Source organism: Schistosoma mansoni, chromosome 2 (genome assembly GCF_000237925.1).
Source record: "Schistosoma mansoni strain Puerto Rico chromosome 2, complete genome".
NCBI lineage: Eukaryota > Metazoa > Platyhelminthes > Trematoda > Strigeidida > Schistosomatidae > Schistosoma > Schistosoma mansoni.
Genome location: NC_031496.1, coordinates 17,285,374 through 17,307,637, shown reverse-complemented (window position 1 = coordinate 17,307,637; position 22,264 = coordinate 17,285,374). Strand labels below are relative to the sequence as shown.

The window sequence follows — 22,264 nt, the reverse complement described above, 5'->3', positions numbered from 1 at the left end:
CGAATGTCGGGTATATTACTCTTAACATTTCCTCGTCCAAGTGCTGAAAACACGAATAGTCCATAATATCCTAAAGACTTTGGTAGCAGCAGCCTTACAGTTATTCGTAGTACTGAGGTCGCTGCTTACCATGACTCTTAGATCTTTATAGTTCATTACTTTGGGTAACACAACTCCACGTATTGTGTAGTGATATGAATCATCATAGTTATTTAATTATATCACCATACTCTTGTTAGGGTTTACTTCTAATAACCACCTGTCCATCCATGCAATCAGTGAATATAGGTCACCCTGTGATATTATTCTGTCTCATATACTGTATATGGGTCTCCAAATGTATGTGTCATCGGCAAATGGTAGAACAAATGATTGCGACAGTTGGTAAATAACCTACATAAAGTAAAAAAAGGAGAGGACCAAGGGTGGTACCTTGGGGAACCCTACTTTTTACAGATTTCCACGCTGAGATAGCTCCATTTATTTATTTATTTATTTAATCACATATATATTGGTACAAAGGGCACCGGATACATATGCGCCACACAAAATAATGAGAATGGGAGAAGGAAGAAGATGCGTATATATAAAAGGAAAAAAAGAGAAAAGGAGAAGAGTAATGATGGGGGGAACTGAATTTACAACCAGAAGAGCTCTCTCAGTTAGGGAAGTTATAGCCACTCTTTATGAAGAAAGTAGAAGAAGGTTACAGCAGGCTCGCCACTGGCTTCTATTCTGAGCCATATCTGATAACGTCTGTAGCCACTGTGTTGCACCATCTCTCGGACCCCAGCCAGGGAGTCGTGAAGGACCAACAGAAGCTAGCCCTTTGCAGCTCTCTTTCATGCCACGACAGCTCCATTTATCCTTACACACTGTCTCCTATCATTAAGAAAGTCAGTTCAGTCTATGATTTCATAATGAATTTCAAGACTCTCCAGTCTTAATACTCAGATGAGAGACCTTGTCAAAGGCTTTACTTAGGTATATGAAAATTACATTTACAGGAATATTTCTATCTTTTGCTGTAGCCCATTCTTCTCTTGCAATTAGCAGATTTGTCTAGCATGATAGGTTTTTTCTAAAGCCGTGTCGTTCCACATGGTTTAAGATGGTCATCCGAATAACCTTTTCCATTAGTTTGACAGCTTCACTGGTTAGATTAACGGGTATATCGTTACTGACTAAGTCTCTGATCACCGCCCTATACACCGGACTGATTATTGCGTCTTTTCAGTCTCTTGAGTGTCTGGACTGCCACAAAGACAGTATGACAAATACATCCGACGGGGCTTTCGTAATCCTAAAACAATTATCGTCAGGACCACTAGACTTATCTGGTTTGAGATGTTGAGGTCATCTTAAGACGGTTCCTCTCACAATAACTTCAGGATCCATCGACAAGCCATTCTGATTACGATTGATTGTTGGTCGTTCCTCATTGCCGGTATAAAACACTGTACTAAAATATCTTGATAAAGCCTCAACCCTTTTAGCATCATCTCTTGCTAACATTAACAGATTTTCTTGTACCAAAAAGTGGTTGAATTCCATCCCTTCCCTGAGTTCACCTCTATATATACGAAAATAACCTTTTTGGAATATTTTCACAATCCCTAACCAACTGTTTTCCATGGGGCTGTTTAGTCCTATTTATCAACACTTTACAAGCGTTCCTAGTCTTACAATGATTGGATATATATTGTTCTAAGCCTGCAGAAATGAACGTTTTCCAATGCTTTTTACTGCGTCTAAGAAGTTTCTCGACTTGTTTATTTATCTATGGTGGACAGTTAATTTGTGCACGTGGTTCTAAACATGGTACAAACGAAGCCCCTAAATGCCCTGGTACGGCCGAGAGTGGGGAGAGTCTGCTCTCCCTCTCGAAATGCTCTCATATGGCCACGCGAATATATAACCTCTGCCAGGGAAGTCATACTCACTGCCTTCTCGTGGTGGGGGTGTTGTTCACAAAAGTGAGAGGTCAAAGGCTCCGGGTGTGGCCCCCTAAGAAAACCACCTGCTTCAGTCTGGGCACCTGGGCAGTATCACAGCCCTCACACAAATCAAATGAGATTTGTGAGGCGCATATTTATCTGGTGCTTCCTTGTACCAATATTTATGTGTTTAAATAAAATAATAAATAACATTAAAGAATATTTAGATTGGCAATATCCTGTCGCATGAGTGATTACCAAGTCTAACAAAGAAGAACCTTGGTTTGAACCAAGATGTATGGGTTCGGATACACGCTGCACTAAAGCATGTTCATTACCGTCATTAGGTACCGACTATCAAAGTTTTCATCACAGTCCATTAATATCAGGTGCAATAAAATCTAATGTCAGGTATTTGTTATTTTTACTTCATAGTTGAACGTGCTCTAAAATAGTGATCAGCTGAGCAAATTGGGCTATGATAGATGACACTGAGTATAAATGTACCGCATTCGATGGTGAGTTGGTGGCTAATGACTTCACAAGTTCCATTATCATGAGATACGCAAGCAAAGAAACGGATGTTTATATTTTGATGATCAGTACTGAGTGATTTTTATCTCTATATCCTGCGTTATTTAGACGAAAGTTAAACTATTTAGTGTATGGTCCTAGGTGCTTTCTCTCCAAACAGACATTTAGTGGAAAATTTGATTATTCCTTGGCAGGTGTCGAACGAGATATTTTTGGTGCGTTTCCTCTTAATGCACACTTTATTTCGTTCGTGTTACTCTTTACTTCCCTCAACAGCAGTTCCTTTACCATCGTCCAAAATTATTTCTGTGTACTTAGTTTTGGGTCACATTTTGTTTTAAATCTTATAATATTACTGAGTTTCTTAAACCAAGTTAGTTTGATTGATTTTTATGAGAGAGAGAGGAAAGTCCGTCCTTCCTCTCGAAATGCTCTCACATAACCACGCGTATACAGCCACTGCCAGGGAATTCCCACTCATTTCCTTCTCGCGGCGGGGGTGTTTTGCACGAAACTGAGAGGACGGAAAGCGAATGTCCGGCGCTTTAACCAGGTTGATGCATACGGAGAGTCCACCTAGGGGAGTTGGAAAACCTTGATTCCCAACTAACGATGCATATGGGCTCCAGGATCCTAAGGAAAGAATGGCGTATTAACCAATTGTTGGTCATCGGCTACCATGGGACTGCATCTCCTGACGTTTTTCCACTGCCTTGTGGATTAGACCTCTACGTCAAAAGCTCAGGGAGTGACCCATTAAGGGGACCACTTGCTTCGGCTTGAGCACTCAGACAATATCCCGGCCCTCACACAAATCTAATAACAGTGTGGCGCATATCCTTGTACCAATTTTTATGTGTTTAAATAAATAAAGTAATACTGAGACGCAGATCAGAAGCTGTACTTATCGATATGATCCCTATTAACAGTCATTTATATGCTGTTAGATTAGAAAGTTGGATAAAGGTGAGAAGAAACTGGTAAAATCCCGTGTCTCTTGATAATCCATATGCAGATAGATTGCAATCCGGACTTAATCATATGTGGGTTCTGCCGTCAATCAAATGGTCCCAAGAAAGCGCGTTCGAAAGATACTGTAGTAGTAGCCTGAAATTTGAATACGGAAGCCGAGGAAACTGACTAAGTTGTTGAGTTGCTGACACTAAGATGAAGTGGAAAATGCGGAGATTTGGATAATTTATGATACGGTACCATAATATGAAAGAAAGCTAGATGGAACTGGTGTATATTGGTCCATCAAGACTCCTTAGTTAGGGTCCAAGAGACAGTGAAACTCATTGACCTGAGACATCCCGACCGTTGCTGCTACCTTGACGTGGTGGTCGGGCTTGCCTATCGTGATGATTCAATCGAGCTATACTGGCTGGAACAATCGTTCCTCAAGGTCCTACCATCCCAGACAGGTCGTTTGAAGAGCGGTGAGACTAAAAGCAGCAAACCCAAGGTCCGAAGGCGAAGTCGTACTGCTGACTGTACAGAGGTGTGACAGCAGTAAGGTGTTTCCTTCAGACAACCAGCATGACAGCGATGCTGCCTTCCCACAAGGAGGGGTGGGGTTAGAAAAGGTCGACCCTAAAAATGCACACCTCGCCTTATCCCACGGATATCCGTCTCCGGCGGTAAGGTCCTTTGAAGAACGGAGCTAACACAAAAACTACCCACAAAAAGGTCGTGTGTGATCGACCTCAAGCAGTTGTTCCTTGGGCACTGCGGTCACGCTCTCAGGTCATTAAGACCACTTCTAACCCAATTTCCTTTTCAGGTACCCCTAGAAGAACTCTTCCACGGTGTAGGCAACCGGGAAGTGATAACTGCCCTCATACCTCTAACAGCACTCAAGACCACTGTATTCATAATCAATCTCCTTCTTCAATTCCTACTATTCCTTCTACCTTGACTTTCAACACTAAACTTCCTCTTCCGGTTTCCTCCTCAAGTGTCACCATGGCCAACGATTCTAGTGCGCGAAATGCTGTTCCAGGTCTACTAAAACCTCGCTCCAAACTACACATTGGAGCCTTCAACGTACGTACTTTAAGTCGAATCGGTCAACAGGCCTCCTTAGCTAAAACCCTAGAATCTCGTACGATTGATGTATGCTGTGTCTCCGAAACACGCATACAGGATCCTAGTGTGGTCATTCACTTGACCTCACCTCGCCAAAATGGACAGCCAACGAAATACACCCTCCGTGTATCTGGCGACCCGTTGGCTAGTTCTCGTGGACTTGCAGGTGTAAGCATAGCACTAAGTACAAGGGCAGAACAGGCACTATTAGAATGGATCCCCGTTAACAGTCGCCTGTGTGCTGTCCGGCTAAATGGCTCCGTAAGAACTCGGAAGGATAGGGACACACGTCGTTGCCTTTTCGTCGTTTCTGCCTACGCTCCCACTGACTGCAGCCATGATGAAGAGAAAGATGACTTTTACAGAAAACTCTCTGAGCTTCTTCAGAAAGCTAAGCGCTCAGACATAGTAGTCGTAGCGGGTGACTTTAATGCCCAGGTAGGCAGCTTAAATCAAACAGAAAGACATTTAGGTGGGTGTTTTAGTATTCCGGCTCAACGAACCGATAATGGTGATCGTCTGTTGCAACTATGCTCAGACAATTGTTTATTTTTAGCAAGCACTAATTTTAAGCATAAGGAGAGACATCGTCTAACATGGCGACCACCTGCACCAAACCAACGATGGACTCAAATAGACCATATTGTCATCAGTCATCGTTGGAGAGGCTCAATAGAAGATTGTCGCTCGTATTGGAATACTTGTTTAGACTCTGATCACGCTTTAATACGAGCGCGCATTTGTCTGCGCCTCAATGGACGCAGGAAAAGTACACTAAGAAGACCCATTAGGATTGAACTGGAGGACGAGAAAGCCAAATGCGAATTCCAGAAACAACTGAGTTCACATCTAGGCAGTTCTGTAAACGAGACTGACCCAGATGCTGCTTGGAAAGACACACAAACAGCTGTGGAAACAGCAGTAACATCTATTAGTTATTTAAACCATAGGGCTCCAAAAAACCAATGGATTTCTTCTAAGTCTATTTCACTGATGGATTCGCGTAAACTCATCCCATCAGGCTCTGAACACGACGAAGAGCGTAAACAAATTAGATCTAGGTTAACTAAAAGCCTAAGGAACGATCGTGAGCAGTGGTGGGCAACGAAAGCAAAAGAGATGGAAAAGGCAGTGGCTGTAGGCAACATCAGGCAACTCTTCAGACTAATAAGAGAAACCGGAATTAAGAAGTCAAGTGTAAGTGAGACAATCTCGGAAAAAGACGGAACCCCTATCTGCTCTCAACCCAAACGTTTAGAACGATGGGCGGAACACTTTAAGGAGCAGTTTAGCTGGCCTTCAGCTACTACACAACTACCCACTATTCCCAGACAGTCTGAATGGAACATTGAAGTAGGCTCCCCGACCCTACTTGAAGTTCAAAAGGCTATAAGTAATCTGAAACGAGGAAGAGCAGCTGGTCCTGATGGATTGGCTCCAGAGGTCTTTAAATATGGTGGTCCAATTTTAGCGACTAGGTTGACTAATATTCTGGCTAAAATTTGGGAGATGGACGTAATCCCATCTGACTGGTCACAATCTCTAATTGTCCCAATATATAAGAAGAAGTCAAAATCATCCTGTGATAACCATAGAGGGATTAGTCTGACTAACATAGTATCTAAAATACTAGCCTCAATAATTATCGGGCGCCTAACTAAGACTCGTGAACTGCAAACACGAGAAAATCAGGCTGGCTTCAGACCTGGTCATGGCTGCTTCGACCACATATTCACCATTCGTCAAGTTTTAGAACACAGACATGCTTATCGGCGTCCGACAATGATAGTTTTTCTTGACTTAAAAGCAGCATTTGACTCTGTAGACCGAGAGGTTCTGTGTCAGTGTCTGTCATTGAATGGTGTACCTGAGAAGTACATAAACCTTGTGAAGGCTCTTAACTCGAACACTACTAGTCGAGTCAGAGCTAATGGCGAACTGTCATCTGGTTTTACAACCTCAAGTGGTGTCCGACAAGGTTTTCCACAATCCCCATTTTTGTTTAACTTCATTATAGACCTGTTGCTGGAAATAAGACTCTCTTCGACTAAATTTTCAGGAATTGATCTCCTACCAGGTGGTGCACTAATCGGCTTAGAATACGCAGATGACATAGTCCTGTTTGGTGAAGACGCTGACAAAATGCAGAGTCTTCTGTTAGAACTGAGTAATAATGCCAGGATGTTTGGGATGCGTTTCTCCCCATCCAAATGTAAATTGTTACTCCAGGACTGGCCTGCATCAACACCTGAACTAGAGATAGGGAATCAAGTAGTCGAACGCGTGGACAACTTCACTTATCTTGGAAATCTGATCAGCCCTAATGGGTTGGTGTCTGACGAAATCTCAGCACAGATTCAAAAAGCTCGTTTTGCTTTTGCCAACTTACGTCACCTATGGCGAAGACGAGATGTTCGTCCGTCTATCAATTAAGGGACGAGTAAATTGCGCAGCAGTTCGCTCTGTTCTACTTTATGGTTGTGAAATGTGGTCATTAAGGGTAGAAGATACTCGTAAGTTACTAATATTTTATGACAGCTGTCTTAGAAATATTACCAGCACCTGTTAGGATCATCGGGTAAGTAATAGTGAGGTTAGACACAGGGTATTAGGGAGTGATGGTAAATCAGTTGGTGAGGTGAATCTTCGTCAACTTAGATGGTTGGACCACGTGTTACATATGCCTGAACACCGATTACCACGATGCGCTATGCTGACTAGTATTGGAGATGGTTGGAAGATAGTTAGGGGCGGCCAAACCGAAACGTGGCATCAGTGCTTGAAGTCACTAACTTCTAACCTGAGCCATGTTGGCAGATGCAGACTACTTGATTGGGGTCCGTGTGACTATCGTAACCAATGGTTGGAGACTCTAGGTGACATGGCTCATAATCGATCACAATGGCGTAGGTGTATACACTCTTTATCTTCTCTTAAATGGTGAGATTAAAATTGCTTCATAACTTTTTTCCTTCCTATACTATATCCTTATATACAACCTTTCTTTATATAGTACTATCACTAAATTAATTACTTCTATGAATCCGGTGTTGATCTTGTTGTGCTAACGAGGTATGGCAACTTGAACCGATGCATATATGTGCCTGGTCCTACGTTGTCGCTGACTGACTGACTGACTGACCTGAGACATCAGACGTAATTCACAGTAGGGACCGTTGTCAATGCTTTTGTGAATTTTCTTTACATTCATTAAGATAAGAATTTTTCTTAACCGAAAAGCTCTTAATCACATTTTTAGCCTACATGTATTCTATTGTATACTATTCTCTTCCTAACTAGGTTTCCTTTATTTGTTTCTTCACAGTGTTTCTCTATATCTGTATGGAGCACATTACTTTGGTTCCCACTCGCACTGAAATTCGTCTGTATTAAATAAAGAAATAATGATGACTAGTTGCATTGCTAACCCCTCCGCTAGTTTCTATTTCTGTAATTAACTGTCGAATTTTAGATGATACTTGGTTGGTGGTAGTCAGCAGTAAACTGAGTTACAGGTTCATATTTACCCCTATTTAATTTAGTTTAGACTTCTGGGTAAAATCACTTGTCCTCAGACGAAATACGTTATTCGTAGTTTAGTATCCTAATCTGTATATGTTGGCTGAGTTAATGTACGGGGTTCGCAAATTATACGGATATACAGTTTCCACAACTATGTGTAACAATATAAAGTTCACGGAAATATCTTTATACCTACGGTTCCTTTATCTACTTTAAAAATTAAGCAGATTGCGTTATTTGCTTTACTTTCGTAATAGGGTTAGTAAGTGTAGCAGCCATATACTGTATTACGTACTTAATTGTAAGCCGAGATTATAGCCAATTATACTGTATGAAATAATATGGATTGAAACCTTATCTCTTGATAAAATAGGCAATATAATTGGACATCTGAAAACGTTTTTTCATTAGTCACTACGTCGGTATGACTCTCTAAACAGTAGTATTCAATGTTAGTTATTAAAGACTCCTAAATGGTTTCATTTGCCTCTTTTCGAATGGGTTAGTATGACACTCAACCCGAAAGGTGTGCTTTAAGGAAAAAGGAAAGAGTAGTGACGAATGTCTCTATGAGTGTCTGATTGTTTTGCTTTCTATCTCCTAAATTCATCATTTTATGGGATCATATGACGACAGTATTATGTTTCAAAAAGATTTTTGCAACAAAGAGAGGGTTTAATTAACTAATCGATAGAGTGTCTGTTTCAAAGAACACAATGTCTCCAAAAAATTAATGAATATTTCCCATAACTGCTCTTACCTTACTTGTTTTGCAGACTTAATCCTCATTTTGATGGAAAATGAAATCTTGTTGGGGTTTATTTGGTTTGGCATTACGCATATCATTATATGAGAGACCTAATGGATTATTGAAAAGCTTTTCTTACGTTAATAGGGCATCAACTCAAAAGCTCTTTCCAATGCATTTAATATATCTTCAGAAACACACCGGACATCGTCATGTTGGACAAGATTCTGATTCTTCAGATGATGAGTTAGCTGATGATGAGGATGAGGATCCTGATGAATTAGATCCATATTATTCAGAAGATATGGCATTCAGTCCAAATTTTCGACAAATTTCATCATACGTCAAATCTTTACGTTTTGATAAAATTATTCGTGTGGGTTTAGACATCACTAGAAGTGCTGCTGACAATGCCTTTTTTTCTAATCGATGTAGGCTAAATGGGGAAAAACTGTTTAAGATGGGTACTACAGTTTATATAGGTGATAAGCTTGATATAGTGATTGACGATACAGAAGGACCTGTCGGTAAAAGAGTGCGAGTTCTTGATATAAAACAATTAAAACAAAATAAATACAAGATTAGTTTGCGTTGTTGGAGAAATCATGTCAAATTGTAAATATTCCCAATATTGTAGCGATATAATTCTGTATTGTACTTAAATAAATAAAAAAGTGATCGATATACAGATATCGTTTTGTTTTTGATCGTTTTTTTTGTCAAAGTATATAATACTTGGTTTTATCTTTCTAGTTGTATTATGTCAAGTTATTTTTGGTTGGTCGACCACCCTTGGCTCTATTTTCATTATTTCTATTATTATGTGCGGTTGGATTAATTGTATTAGATGTACTAGTGAATAAATTCCCTCCTAATAATCCTGATGTTGAAAAACATTGGAATAAGTTATTACTAGAATTATCAGGATTAGAATTTTGTATTATTAATTCATCAAATGCAAGATTAATGGCAGAATCTTATGCAAGTGCACATGTTCTACGTCGATTGGATGATATGGAATCTGACAACATGATTATTTCGCATGCAATCGATCTACCTTTATTAATATATCCTAATGAAGAATTTGTTTATAATATGTCATATCTACTAATTGCTAAAATGCATGGACGTCATATTGGTATTAAAGGTATGTTAAAATTTTCTTATCACCTTCAATGTATGCTTTTTTATACTAAATCTGGCTCAATGGAAGACATGGTTATCTTACTTAAAGTAATAGTGGAATGTTGAAACCTAGTTTGAAAGTTAACCGGTTATTATATGACTACAGTTGCTATATTGTATCTCAAATGTTGTTACTCAATAAAAAAATGCAATTTCACTCTGTGGTTTATCTGATAAAGTAGACTGACATGAAACTATTTATGGATGTTCATATTTCACGGCTACATTCAGTTATATAGCTTCATTTGCAATCATTTTTTGTACAGGTGATAATTCCTTGATTGAGAACATGTAACTAATGAATTGTTTAGTTGATTCACCTATAAGAGTTTGTGTGTCATCTTAGCTTATATTTATATACTGGTTTCCTATCACAAATTTTAATGATTTGAACTGTATACACGGATGACGATTTAAGTTAAGAGAAAACATTAATCGCAGTAGTCTTCAAAGCAATAGCTTCTAAATTTACCAGATCATTGCTATGGTAAATAACTGCTTAGGGCACACAATCTTTAGTGATTAGGTTACGAATTCGAGTCCTGCTCTACCTGCTTCTTTCTCGACAACCAGATAGTATGACCAATTCCTCTGCAAAAAATGTGGCTTCAAGCACAATATACGAATCTGCGTTTGATAACAGAGTTATGCTAACATTATTGTAACAAAGTTTTAATCGATAGAGCAATGGGTCGGTAATCTAGAGACTCTATTCGATCCATGTTGTCTCTTACCATGTAAATAATAATCCATGTATATAAGAGCCATTTTGGTAACTAAGGTTATTTCAAATAGTTTAAATAGCGTTTATGTTTTTAGTGGTTTTAGCAAACATGAAAATAATGTTTCCATCATAAATAAATATTTGTTGAGCTGTTGTGAAAAATCACAAGGTATTGTACATTTGTTTTGTATTATTTTGTATGTCTGCAGCAGTATAACTCCTCTACTCTCACGAAAGTAAGTCTCAGGTCTTCAGAATTAACAAGCTGGTCTTCAAGTTAAATTCTCACTTTTAATCTACTTCCGGTACTTATTATTATCGTAAATTAACATTGTCATTTGAACTCATGACCCCCTGATAGTCTTATCATTTATTTTCAGTTGTTGAGGGCTGTGAGATAATCGAGTATTTGTTCGATAACATTGTCAGAGTACTAGATTTGACAATAAAACATACTGTATCGCAAGCAGAAGTTGGGGATGTTGGCTGTAAAAGTCAAGTTAACTGTTGTAAAAGTTTATGTCAGTCAGTAAGTCCGTTTATGTCTAAAACGTAAAACTGTAGTTGTGTGTGAGGTCCAGTAAAGCATAATGAAATTGTACTTTTGGAAATCTGGCGACAGAATACGTGGTTTTGTGCTTTGTTGGATGAAGTACTTCTTTAAAGTTGTGAACCACATATCCGAAACCTACTTTACATATAAATATTTAGACAAGTAGTTAGTTTTATCATCGAAATCCTTCTAGTTACTCGATGATGTTTATTTTTCCTAAAATCCGACATAATGATAATGACTAACTGCCGAACGTAAACTAAAGCGCGTTTTACGTGACGTATCTTTTGTTGCTCTGAGTGTAAAGTGTATATATTTCAACCGTCAGAGGTTTGAGACGGATGAGATGGTTTAGAATCGCTCACATTGGATCAGAGGTGTTTATTCATTGTTCTGTAGATCTTGAGTTTCAGTATTCCTTCTTACATACATTCTCATTCGATTTCAAACATTCTAAATGTTTAATCTTTTTCACTGTTATTGCTACTACAATTATTGAAACTCCTTTGCTGTTTACCTTACTAATTTCATTTCATCAAGTTGATTCGATACGGCGACTCTTTGTATCATGATTGATTGGAATATCTTTTGAGCATTTCATTTTAACACTAATAAATGAAGGTTTTTTACCATTTCAGGTCCTTTGGCATTGCAAAAACTGAACATATCTTTTCTCGTACCATCAGTTCAAAATGAAAATCGTAAAGGAAAAGAACCGAACTTTCGACCTGTACATTTAAAAACTTGTGTGACTTTTACTGCTACACCGGCTATTTTCCCGCCAATACTGTAAGTTTCAAACGTGGTAAAGCAGTCATTTTGGACAGATGGGACATATTTTCTGCGTAATATGTTATTTTTTATTATTTATGTTGTATAAATAAGTGCTTGTGTTACTTGTTCATTTTACGCTTCTCATTGTGGAGGAAAACTGAACAGACTTATTAACCACTGCTGTGGATCGTCGTTAGATTAGAAAACTCACGTGGAAATTTCCAGGGTTATTTGAAAGAGCCTTGGGAATCCAGTACTTACTAATAGTGCGTATTTAATAGTTATAGAATTAAAGTTCCACTTGTTGCCCAAATCACACGAAATGGCTGTTTGTTTAGAGACAGTGAAACTCATTGACCTGAGACATCCCGACCGTTGCTGCTACCTTGACGTGGTGGTCGGGCTTGCCTATCGTGATGATTCAATCGAGCTATACTGGCTGGAACAATCGTTCCTCAAGGTCCTACCATCCCAGACAGGTCGTTTGAAGAGCGGTGAGACTAAAAGCAGCAAACCCAAGGTCCGAAGGCGAAGTCGTACTGCTGACTGTACAGAGGTGTGACAGCAGTAAGGTGTTTCCTTCAGACAACCAGCATGACAGCGATGCTGCCTTCCCACAAGGAGGGGTGGGGTTAGAAAAGGTCGACCCTAAAAATGCACACCTCGCCTTATCCCACGGATATCCGTCTCCGGCGGTAAGGTCCTTTGAAGAACGGAGCTAACACAAAAACTACCCACAAAAAGGTCGTGTGTGATCGACCTCAAGCAGTTGTTCCTTGGGCACTGCGGTCACGCTCTCAGGTCATTAAGACCACTTCTAACCCAATTTCCTTTTCAGGTACCCCTAGAAGAACTCTTCCACGGTGTAGGCAACCGGGAAGTGATAACTGCCCTCATACCTCTAACAGCACTCAAGACCACTGTATTCATAATCAATCTCCTTCTTCAATTCCTACTATTCCTTCTACCTTGACTTTCAACACTAAACTTCCTCTTCCGGTTTCCTCCTCAAGTGTCACCATGGCCAACGATTCTAGTGCGCGAAATGCTGTTCCAGGTCTACTAAAACCTCGCTCCAAACTACACATTGGAGCCTTCAACGTACGTACTTTAAGTCGAATCGGTCAACAGGCCTCCTTAGCTAAAACCCTAGAATCTCGTACGATTGATGTATGCTGTGTCTCCGAAACACGCATACAGGATCCTAGTGTGGTCATTCACTTGACCTCACCTCGCCAAAATGGACAGCCAACGAAATACACCCTCCGTGTATCTGGCGACCCGTTGGCTAGTTCTCGTGGACTTGCAGGTGTAAGCATAGCACTAAGTACAAGGGCAGAACAGGCACTATTAGAATGGATCCCCGTTAACAGTCGCCTGTGTGCTGTCCGGCTAAATGGCTCCGTAAGAACTCGGAAGGATAGGGACACACGTCGTTGCCTTTTCGTCGTTTCTGCCTACGCTCCCACTGACTGCAGCCATGATGAAGAGAAAGATGACTTTTACAGAAAACTCTCTGAGCTTCTTCAGAAAGCTAAGCGCTCAGACATAGTAGTCGTAGCGGGTGACTTTAATGCCCAGGTAGGCAGCTTAAATCAAACAGAAAGACATTTAGGTGGGTGTTTTAGTATTCCGGCTCAACGAACCGATAATGGTGATCGTCTGTTGCAACTATGCTCAGACAATTGTTTATTTTTAGCAAGCACTAATTTTAAGCATAAGGAGAGACATCGTCTAACATGGCGACCACCTGCACCAAACCAACGATGGACTCAAATAGACCATATTGTCATCAGTCATCGTTGGAGAGGCTCAATAGAAGATTGTCGCTCGTATTGGAATACTTGTTTAGACTCTGATCACGCTTTAATACGAGCGCGCATTTGTCTGCGCCTCAATGGACGCAGGAAAAGTACACTAAGAAGACCCATTAGGATTGAACTGGAGGACGAGAAAGCCAAATGCGAATTCCAGAAACAACTGAGTTCACATCTAGGCAGTTCTGTAAACGAGACTGACCCAGATGCTGCTTGGAAAGACACACAAACAGCTGTGGAAACAGCAGTAACATCTATTAGTTATTTAAACCATAGGGCTCCAAAAAACCAATGGATTTCTTCTAAGTCTATTTCACTGATGGATTCGCGTAAACTCATCCCATCAGGCTCTGAACACGACGAAGAGCGTAAACAAATTAGATCTAGGTTAACTAAAAGCCTAAGGAACGATCGTGAGCAGTGGTGGGCAACGAAAGCAAAAGAGATGGAAAAGGCAGTGGCTGTAGGCAACATCAGGCAACTCTTCAGACTAATAAGAGAAACCGGAATTAAGAAGTCAAGTGTAAGTGAGACAATCTCGGAAAAAGACGGAACCCCTATCTGCTCTCAACCCAAACGTTTAGAACGATGGGCGGAACACTTTAAGGAGCAGTTTAGCTGGCCTTCAGCTACTACACAACTACCCACTATTCCCAGACAGTCTGAATGGAACATTGAAGTAGGCTCCCCGACCCTACTTGAAGTTCAAAAGGCTATAAGTAATCTGAAACGAGGAAGAGCAGCTGGTCCTGATGGATTGGCTCCAGAGGTCTTTAAATATGGTGGTCCAATTTTAGCGACTAGGTTGACTAATATTCTGGCTAAAATTTGGGAGATGGACGTAATCCCATCTGACTGGTCACAATCTCTAATTGTCCCAATATATAAGAAGAAGTCAAAATCATCCTGTGATAACCATAGAGGGATTAGTCTGACTAACATAGTATCTAAAATACTAGCCTCAATAATTATCGGGCGCCTAACTAAGACTCGTGAACTGCAAACACGAGAAAATCAGGCTGGCTTCAGACCTGGTCATGGCTGCTTCGACCACATATTCACCATTCGTCAAGTTTTAGAACACAGACATGCTTATCGGCGTCCGACAATGATAGTTTTTCTTGACTTAAAAGCAGCATTTGACTCTGTAGACCGAGAGGTTCTGTGTCAGTGTCTGTCATTGAATGGTGTACCTGAGAAGTACATAAACCTTGTGAAGGCTCTTAACTCGAACACTACTAGTCGAGTCAGAGCTAATGGCGAACTGTCATCTGGTTTTACAACCTCAAGTGGTGTCCGACAAGGTTTTCCACAATCCCCATTTTTGTTTAACTTCATTATAGACCTGTTGCTGGAAATAAGACTCTCTTCGACTAAATTTTCAGGAATTGATCTCCTACCAGGTGGTGCACTAATCGGCTTAGAATACGCAGATGACATAGTCCTGTTTGGTGAAGACGCTGACAAAATGCAGAGTCTTCTGTTAGAACTGAGTAATAATGCCAGGATGTTTGGGATGCGTTTCTCCCCATCCAAATGTAAATTGTTACTCCAGGACTGGCCTGCATCAACACCTGAACTAGAGATAGGGAATCAAGTAGTCGAACGCGTGGACAACTTCACTTATCTTGGAAATCTGATCAGCCCTAATGGGTTGGTGTCTGACGAAATCTCAGCACAGATTCAAAAAGCTCGTTTTGCTTTTGCCAACTTACGTCACCTATGGCGAAGACGAGATGTTCGTCCGTCTATCAATTAAGGGACGAGTAAATTGCGCAGCAGTTCGCTCTGTTCTACTTTATGGTTGTGAAATGTGGTCATTAAGGGTAGAAGATACTCGTAAGTTACTAATATTTTATGACAGCTGTCTTAGAAATATTACCAGCACCTGTTAGGATCATCGGGTAAGTAATAGTGAGGTTAGACACAGGGTATTAGGGAGTGATGGTAAATCAGTTGGTGAGGTGAATCTTCGTCAACTTAGATGGTTGGACCACGTGTTACATATGCCTGAACACCGATTACCACGATGCGCTATGCTGACTAGTATTGGAGATGGTTGGAAGATAGTTAGGGGCGGCCAAACCGAAACGTGGCATCAGTGCTTGAAGTCACTAACTTCTAACCTGAGCCATGTTGGCAGATGCAGACTACTTGATTGGGGTCCGTGTGACTATCGTAACCAATGGTTGGAGACTCTAGGTGACATGGCTCATAATCGATCACAATGGCGTAGGTGTATACACTCTTTATCTTCTCTTAAATGGTGAGATTAAAATTGCTTCATAACTTTTTTCCTTCCTATACTATATCCTTATATACAACCTTTCTTTATATAGTACTATCACTAAATTAATTACTTCTATGAATCCGGTGTTGATCTTGTTGTGCTAACGAGGTATGGCAACTTGAACCGATGCATATATGTGCCTGGTCCTACGTTGTCGCTGACTGACTGATAGTTCGAAATTCTGTGTTACCTTTCCACTTCATACAAATCTAACTGATTTACCGGTTGCAGATTTATTTACTCAGCTTTCAGACTTGTCGAGATAAATAATACTTCTCTGGTTTTTTATCTATGACGATTACACACGTCTAATCATTTTCCTTGCGTTTCAGGTTTTTCAAAGATCTGTTGATTGGTATTGAGTAGCAGCATGCCACACAACTGACATTCCACCTAATTACGTGATGGTAACTAATGGAAACTTTTAGGTCACTAATTATGTAATCTTAAGTCAACCAACTGTTACATAACAATGTGACTTTATTATAGCGGAGATAATAGTCTTTATTAATCAACTGCACGAGGGTGTTTAAGTTTGATCAATAAGTTTTAACTAATAAGCATAAGTCATTTAAGAAATTCATCATTATGCATCGATTATGGTGACTATATTATTTATTGTATATTTAAACACAGTATCTGTTAGTTTCGTGTACTTCACTTTCTCATTGTATTGTTTTTATACTATTGTCTACTACTTCTATCTTTGTCGCTCATGATGTGAACTATAATAGTTTAACAATCTTCACAAAACACCTGTTGTTATAACATTTATATGCTCATTGGTGACCGATTTCGGGAGGTAATTCCTGAAGTTTTATTAAAAAAAACTGTGACCAATGACGTTCAGCCTTGTCTAGTGTGAAACAATTACTCACTAACGACACTGAAAGATGGTTAAGCAATACCGCAAATTGATTTAAGCCAGGCATTTAAACCAGTAAATGTCAACTCGGCCTTCTAGATGTTAAGAATTTTAGGGCCCTGGGTTCGACACCCGATGATTTTATGTTTGGGCACAACTGAGAATCACTATAGTAAGAAGAAAGAATTGTATGGTAGAAAGGAGGCAATTCAAAAAAGAAAATTTTTATTCTGACGATTTCATTTACTTAAGCCGTACAATCGTTTTTATGGTTAATTTTATTTGCTAAAATATTAGTCTATAATAAAATAGAACGGTGTAGAATAATTATGAAAAAAACGTAGAGTAGTATCGTGTCACGAATAGTTCAAGAAAAACAGATATTAAAATGAAATTATGTAGTAATAGGCTAGTGAAGAGTAGTAAGGTGAAGGATAGTTGTCCACTTGATAGCTATTAAGAACAGAATAACTGAAAGTTGTAATGGCTAATTAATAGTTATGAACATAATTCGAAAGGAATATAAGTAAAAAGAGAATAGACTATAGAAGATAGAAAGGTAGGTGAAGACCATGGAAGAATGGAAGACTGAATGTATGGTTTTCTTACTTAAAGGTTAAGTTTGGACTAATGAGTAGCGATAGCCTCTTCTGTTTATACGTTTTTCATTTCCATTCCTATTGAGATTACTCTTCTCGTTGTATGTGTGATTTTGAATTAGGCTTCCGGTGAAGCGTCATGACTAAAATTAACTTCGAGCCTTTGGCCTAGAGGTCTAATCCACAAGGCAGTGGAAAAACGTCAGGAGATGCAGTCCCATGGTAGCCGATGACCAACAATTGGTTAATACGCCATTCTTTCCTTAGGATCCTGGAGCCCATATGCATCGTTAGTTGGGAATCAAGGTTTTCCAACTCCCCTAGGTGGACTCTCCGTATGCATCAACCTGGTTAAAGCGCCGGACATTCGCTTTCCGTCCTCTCAGTTTCGTGCAAAACACCCCCGCCGCGAGAAGGAAATGAGTGGGAATTCCCTGGCAGTGGCTGTATACGCGTGGCCATGTGAGAGCATTTCGAGAGGGAGGGCTGACTCTCCCCACTCTCTGTCCTACCAGGGCACTTGGGGGCAATTGTCTTCGCGAATGAAAAACTTAACTCAGAAAACTTGAATTTCATGGAAACCAAAAATCAAAACACATAAAATCACTATAGAAAAATATGCGATTTTAATATAAGTAAATTATTTTAATTGTCTTCGTAAATGAAATAATTTACTTATATTAAAACCGTATATTTTTCGTTAATGATTTTATGTGTTCTGATTTTTTGTTATCATGAAATTCAAGTTTTCAGCGTTAAATTTTTATATTGCAGTTGTGTTTTATTTTACAAAGCCATATGCTTGAATCGAGGGATCATGTGAGCGTAAAAGACAGATTAAGCCGTTATCTACACGGTGTGATATTTTCATTATTTCTTAAATAAGTCATTATCAATTCGCGGATTGATTGCAGTTGAAAATGATGGCTATCACTGGATTGTAATTCAGTCGTCTAAAAGTACCATTTTTACTTTACTATTTGAAAGTCCCAGGTAGTGAGTAATGAATGTACATTTTTGAGGACAAAAAAACCATGTAGTACTCTCTGGTTTTTAGTAATTTTCCAGCTGTCTGTGATGAAAAATGAGTTTATATTTACTAATAATATGCAGTTGTATACACCTATGATATTTTCATATTTACTTCGGAAAAATCTAGGTTACCTCCGACTTGTGAACCAAACTTAATGGGTAGTACTTCCTCAATAACTAGTTTTCTTGAATGGTCCAAACAAACTGATGTTTTTGACTCAAACCGTTGTCATGGACGGACACGGATACAGACTGACTTTCATGTTTCTCCTCATCTTTTACCACGTTTGGAAAAGGTTTGTTAATTTAATATTTACCTGCATTTTAACTGTTATGTGGCTTTCTTTCTATTGTTTGTGTGACTATTTTGAATAGAGAATTATTTCAGATTTAGAGAAAGAATAAACCTAAGTATCAGTGTGATATGAGTAAACCCTTATGTTAGGCGTGTCTTTAATTCGGACTATATTAGCCTCCTACTTGAGGTGGACAAGTTTTTCTCCAGGTAATATCTTTAAGCTTCCACCACTTCATTCAAGCTGTTTTCTAAACATCATCAACATAGTATTAAAAAATCATTGAAAAAATTCGACAGCTTTGTTTAGTTGTACTTTGTTTAGAAATATGGAGAGAGGTGTCTTGAACATCCTTACTCTACCTGGAGTGTTTTTGCACAAAGTTATTAAGATGTTAGCAATCTTCCTAGGGTCGTATCTTTCTGGCTGATTAAAATGACAGGGGCCAGTCTGCTATACTCGCTTCACTGATGAAGCATTTAACGACAATTAAAGATATAGTTAACACATTCGGTACATAGGAAAAATCTATTCCACTCATCATAGATTGGTTTCCATGTGTTTCTTGTAATCTGCACAGTATGGCGACTTGCTTTTTAGCCTTGAGAATTTCTAATTGAGTCAACATTAGCTTTGTAGATTGTTTCACTGACATGAAGGTCATTGTTGTCTTGGATGATTTGAGACAACCTCTAACATTTGTCAGATGCATCTGTTGCTCTTAACTGAGTAGCATCTTCTGACCAGGCTATGTGACCTATGAAATTTTCCACATAAAGGCCTAGTTTACACTGTTGTAACAATACGTTGTCCAAGTCAACTGTTGAGCTTCATAAACTTGTTAAGAGTTCACTGAAGCTCATTACTTGTAGGCAGGACAGTCCGCGAAGTTGCAAGCCGGTTTATTGACTCACTTTTAGTTGTAAATAGTCTCAATGTAAACTTCCGATGAACTAATGGCTGACGTTGATCTATGAGCCATAAGTTAGTTAACTTACACCAACCTATTTACGAAGACTTACATGTTGACCGCATGAACGTGAAACGTGTTTCCTGCACAAAATATCATGATCAGAACGTAGATAGGTAGTGTAGAAAAAGTTTTCTATGCATACGCAAAATCTGTAGTTTGCTGGGATATAATTTATTTGAGTCCAGGATTCAATTTTAGAGGCGAACTTACGGTGGAACTTCAGCAATAACTATGGAAGGTCATAACTGGTTCAAATTAGGTTGTTCTACACGAAGGCAAGGAACAAGACTTCGCATTAAGAAGTTACACATTTGCGGCAACGTCGGGTAAAAAACCTAGCTACCTTCAACGTCGATTGTAGTAGGGTGTTACGAGCGGTCGCTGTAGTAACGAGATATTATCTCTAATTAGATAGAAAAGTACAAATTAGAGGTGCATAAAATATTTGTCCCAATAACGTTTCAATAAATATTTTTCTGCATAGGGAGATTTGTGAGGATTGTTGAAGTTTCATAGTTTAAATTACTAACCGATCTTGGCCAGACTACTGTTGAAAACCTGAAAGCACTGGACAACTGTGTCTTTTTAGTATGGGGCTCAGTAGTGTGCATTCAAGATCCCGCATCCGGAAATCCAACCAAGGACCTTTGGTCTCGCGTGCGAACGCTTAACCCCTAGACCACTGTGCTGACATCCAATAGTGTGTATGTCTACTTCAATCAACTCACGATATTGCGCAAACCTGATCCATCGCCTGAGGTGGTTGACTATCTCACACTTGGTTGAATTGATTTACTCGTTAGTGATTAGCCTAAAGATGCAATTCTTGGAGTTCTGCTAAAAGTTCATGACCAGTGGAGTTCAAGATAATAATGGCTGATTTTCATAAGTTTTCTTAAGGTATCAATAATTCTGGATACCAACTTCGGGATGGACAGTTGGGTAGAATCCCTAACCACCTGAGAGCTACGTTAACAACAATTAAACTGACATACATATTTTTATTTTTTTATTTCAACACATAAATATTGGTACAAGGAAGCACCAAATACATATGCGCCGCACAAATCTCATTTGATTTGTATGAGGGCTGTGATACTGCCCTGGTGCCCATGTGGTGTAGTCTACTTATATCCATATAAGTAGTATATGGTGTTGGTCAGACATTGAATGTATTTTGGCAGAAGACCTATGAGGAAAGAACTGAAACGAAGCGCAATCGGTAGGAAAATGCACGAACAATAGAATTAGAGAAGAAACAGTAAAGATCGAGACTATTGGTTGTTAATTTGCAAATTGACTGTCCATTGTATGGTTTTCAGAATTTACTGAGATAGTCTGTAATTTTTGCTTAAATACATTCGATTGTCCCCAGTCGTGTTCTGTTCACTACACCCAAACCGAAGCAGGTGGTTTTCTTAGGGGGCCACACCCGGAGCCTTTGACCTAAAGGTCTAGTCCACAAGGCAGTGGAGCATCGTAAGGAGATGCAGTCCCATGGTAGCCGGTGACCAACAGTTGGTTCATACGCCATTTGTTCCTTCAGGATACTGGAGCCTATGTGCACCATTGGTTTGGAATCAAGGTTTTCCAACTCCCCTAGGTGGATCCTCTATATCCACCAACCCGGGTTAAGCGCCGGACATTCGCTTTTTGTCCTCTCAATTTCATAAACAACACCCCTGTGAGGATGGTCCACAGGTGTTAAGTCGGCTTCCAGAGAACTCTAACAGAACCTCCAGAGGCTCATAAAGAGCCCCAACCAATCAGCGATTAATTAGAAGCTATGTTACTAAAATAACGAGATCCTGATTGGCTGATTAACACACTGTTACTATGTAAACTCAAGGTCTCTTAATTACTATAAAATCCCTGTATTTTCTGTACATGAATGAACCTTGCAGTAAAGTGTTTCTCTCATACTCGTGTCTTCTTACTGGTGTTCAAGTCGCTGAATAGTTCTAGCCTGGGGTTATCAGAATAGCTTAGGATCTGAATATAGCGTTCAACTTACAAGACGTATCAGTGGCGACGGGAAAATGACAATGAATATTTCTCTGGAGCAATTAGAAGCCTATATGGTGCGTCAAGAAAAGAGGTTTGAAGAGTCCCAAGTTAGAATCATGGAAACCCTGATGCAGAAATTCTGCCTGTCCGAGAGAAACCCTGCTTCTAGTGAATCACAAGTATCACATACTGATTCAGTCATTAACGCCATACATGAATTTAATTTTGATGGTGTAGCAGGTATAACTTTTGAGTCGTGGTTTAAGAAGTACGAAGATTTGTTTTATATTGATCTTCGCAACCTGGATGACGCTTCGAAA

General features: G+C 39.5%; 1 protein-coding gene across 1 annotated transcript in view; it reads left to right on the top strand.

The window, feature by feature from the left end:
- Positions 1-8,881: 8,881 nt before the first annotated feature.
- Smp_169060 (hypothetical protein) overlaps positions 8,882-22,264 on the top strand; it is a gene marked incomplete at both ends in the record, with an annotated part of 41,366 nt that continues 27,983 nt past the window's right edge. The window contains 4 exons of the mRNA XM_018795916.1: positions 8,882-9,364; positions 9,583-9,976; positions 11,930-12,080; positions 18,796-18,964. Coding sequence (XP_018650181.1) covers positions 8,882-9,364; positions 9,583-9,976; positions 11,930-12,080; positions 18,796-18,964 — 1,197 coding nt within the window. The remainder of the gene's footprint in view (positions 9,365-9,582; positions 9,977-11,929; positions 12,081-18,795; positions 18,965-22,264) is intronic.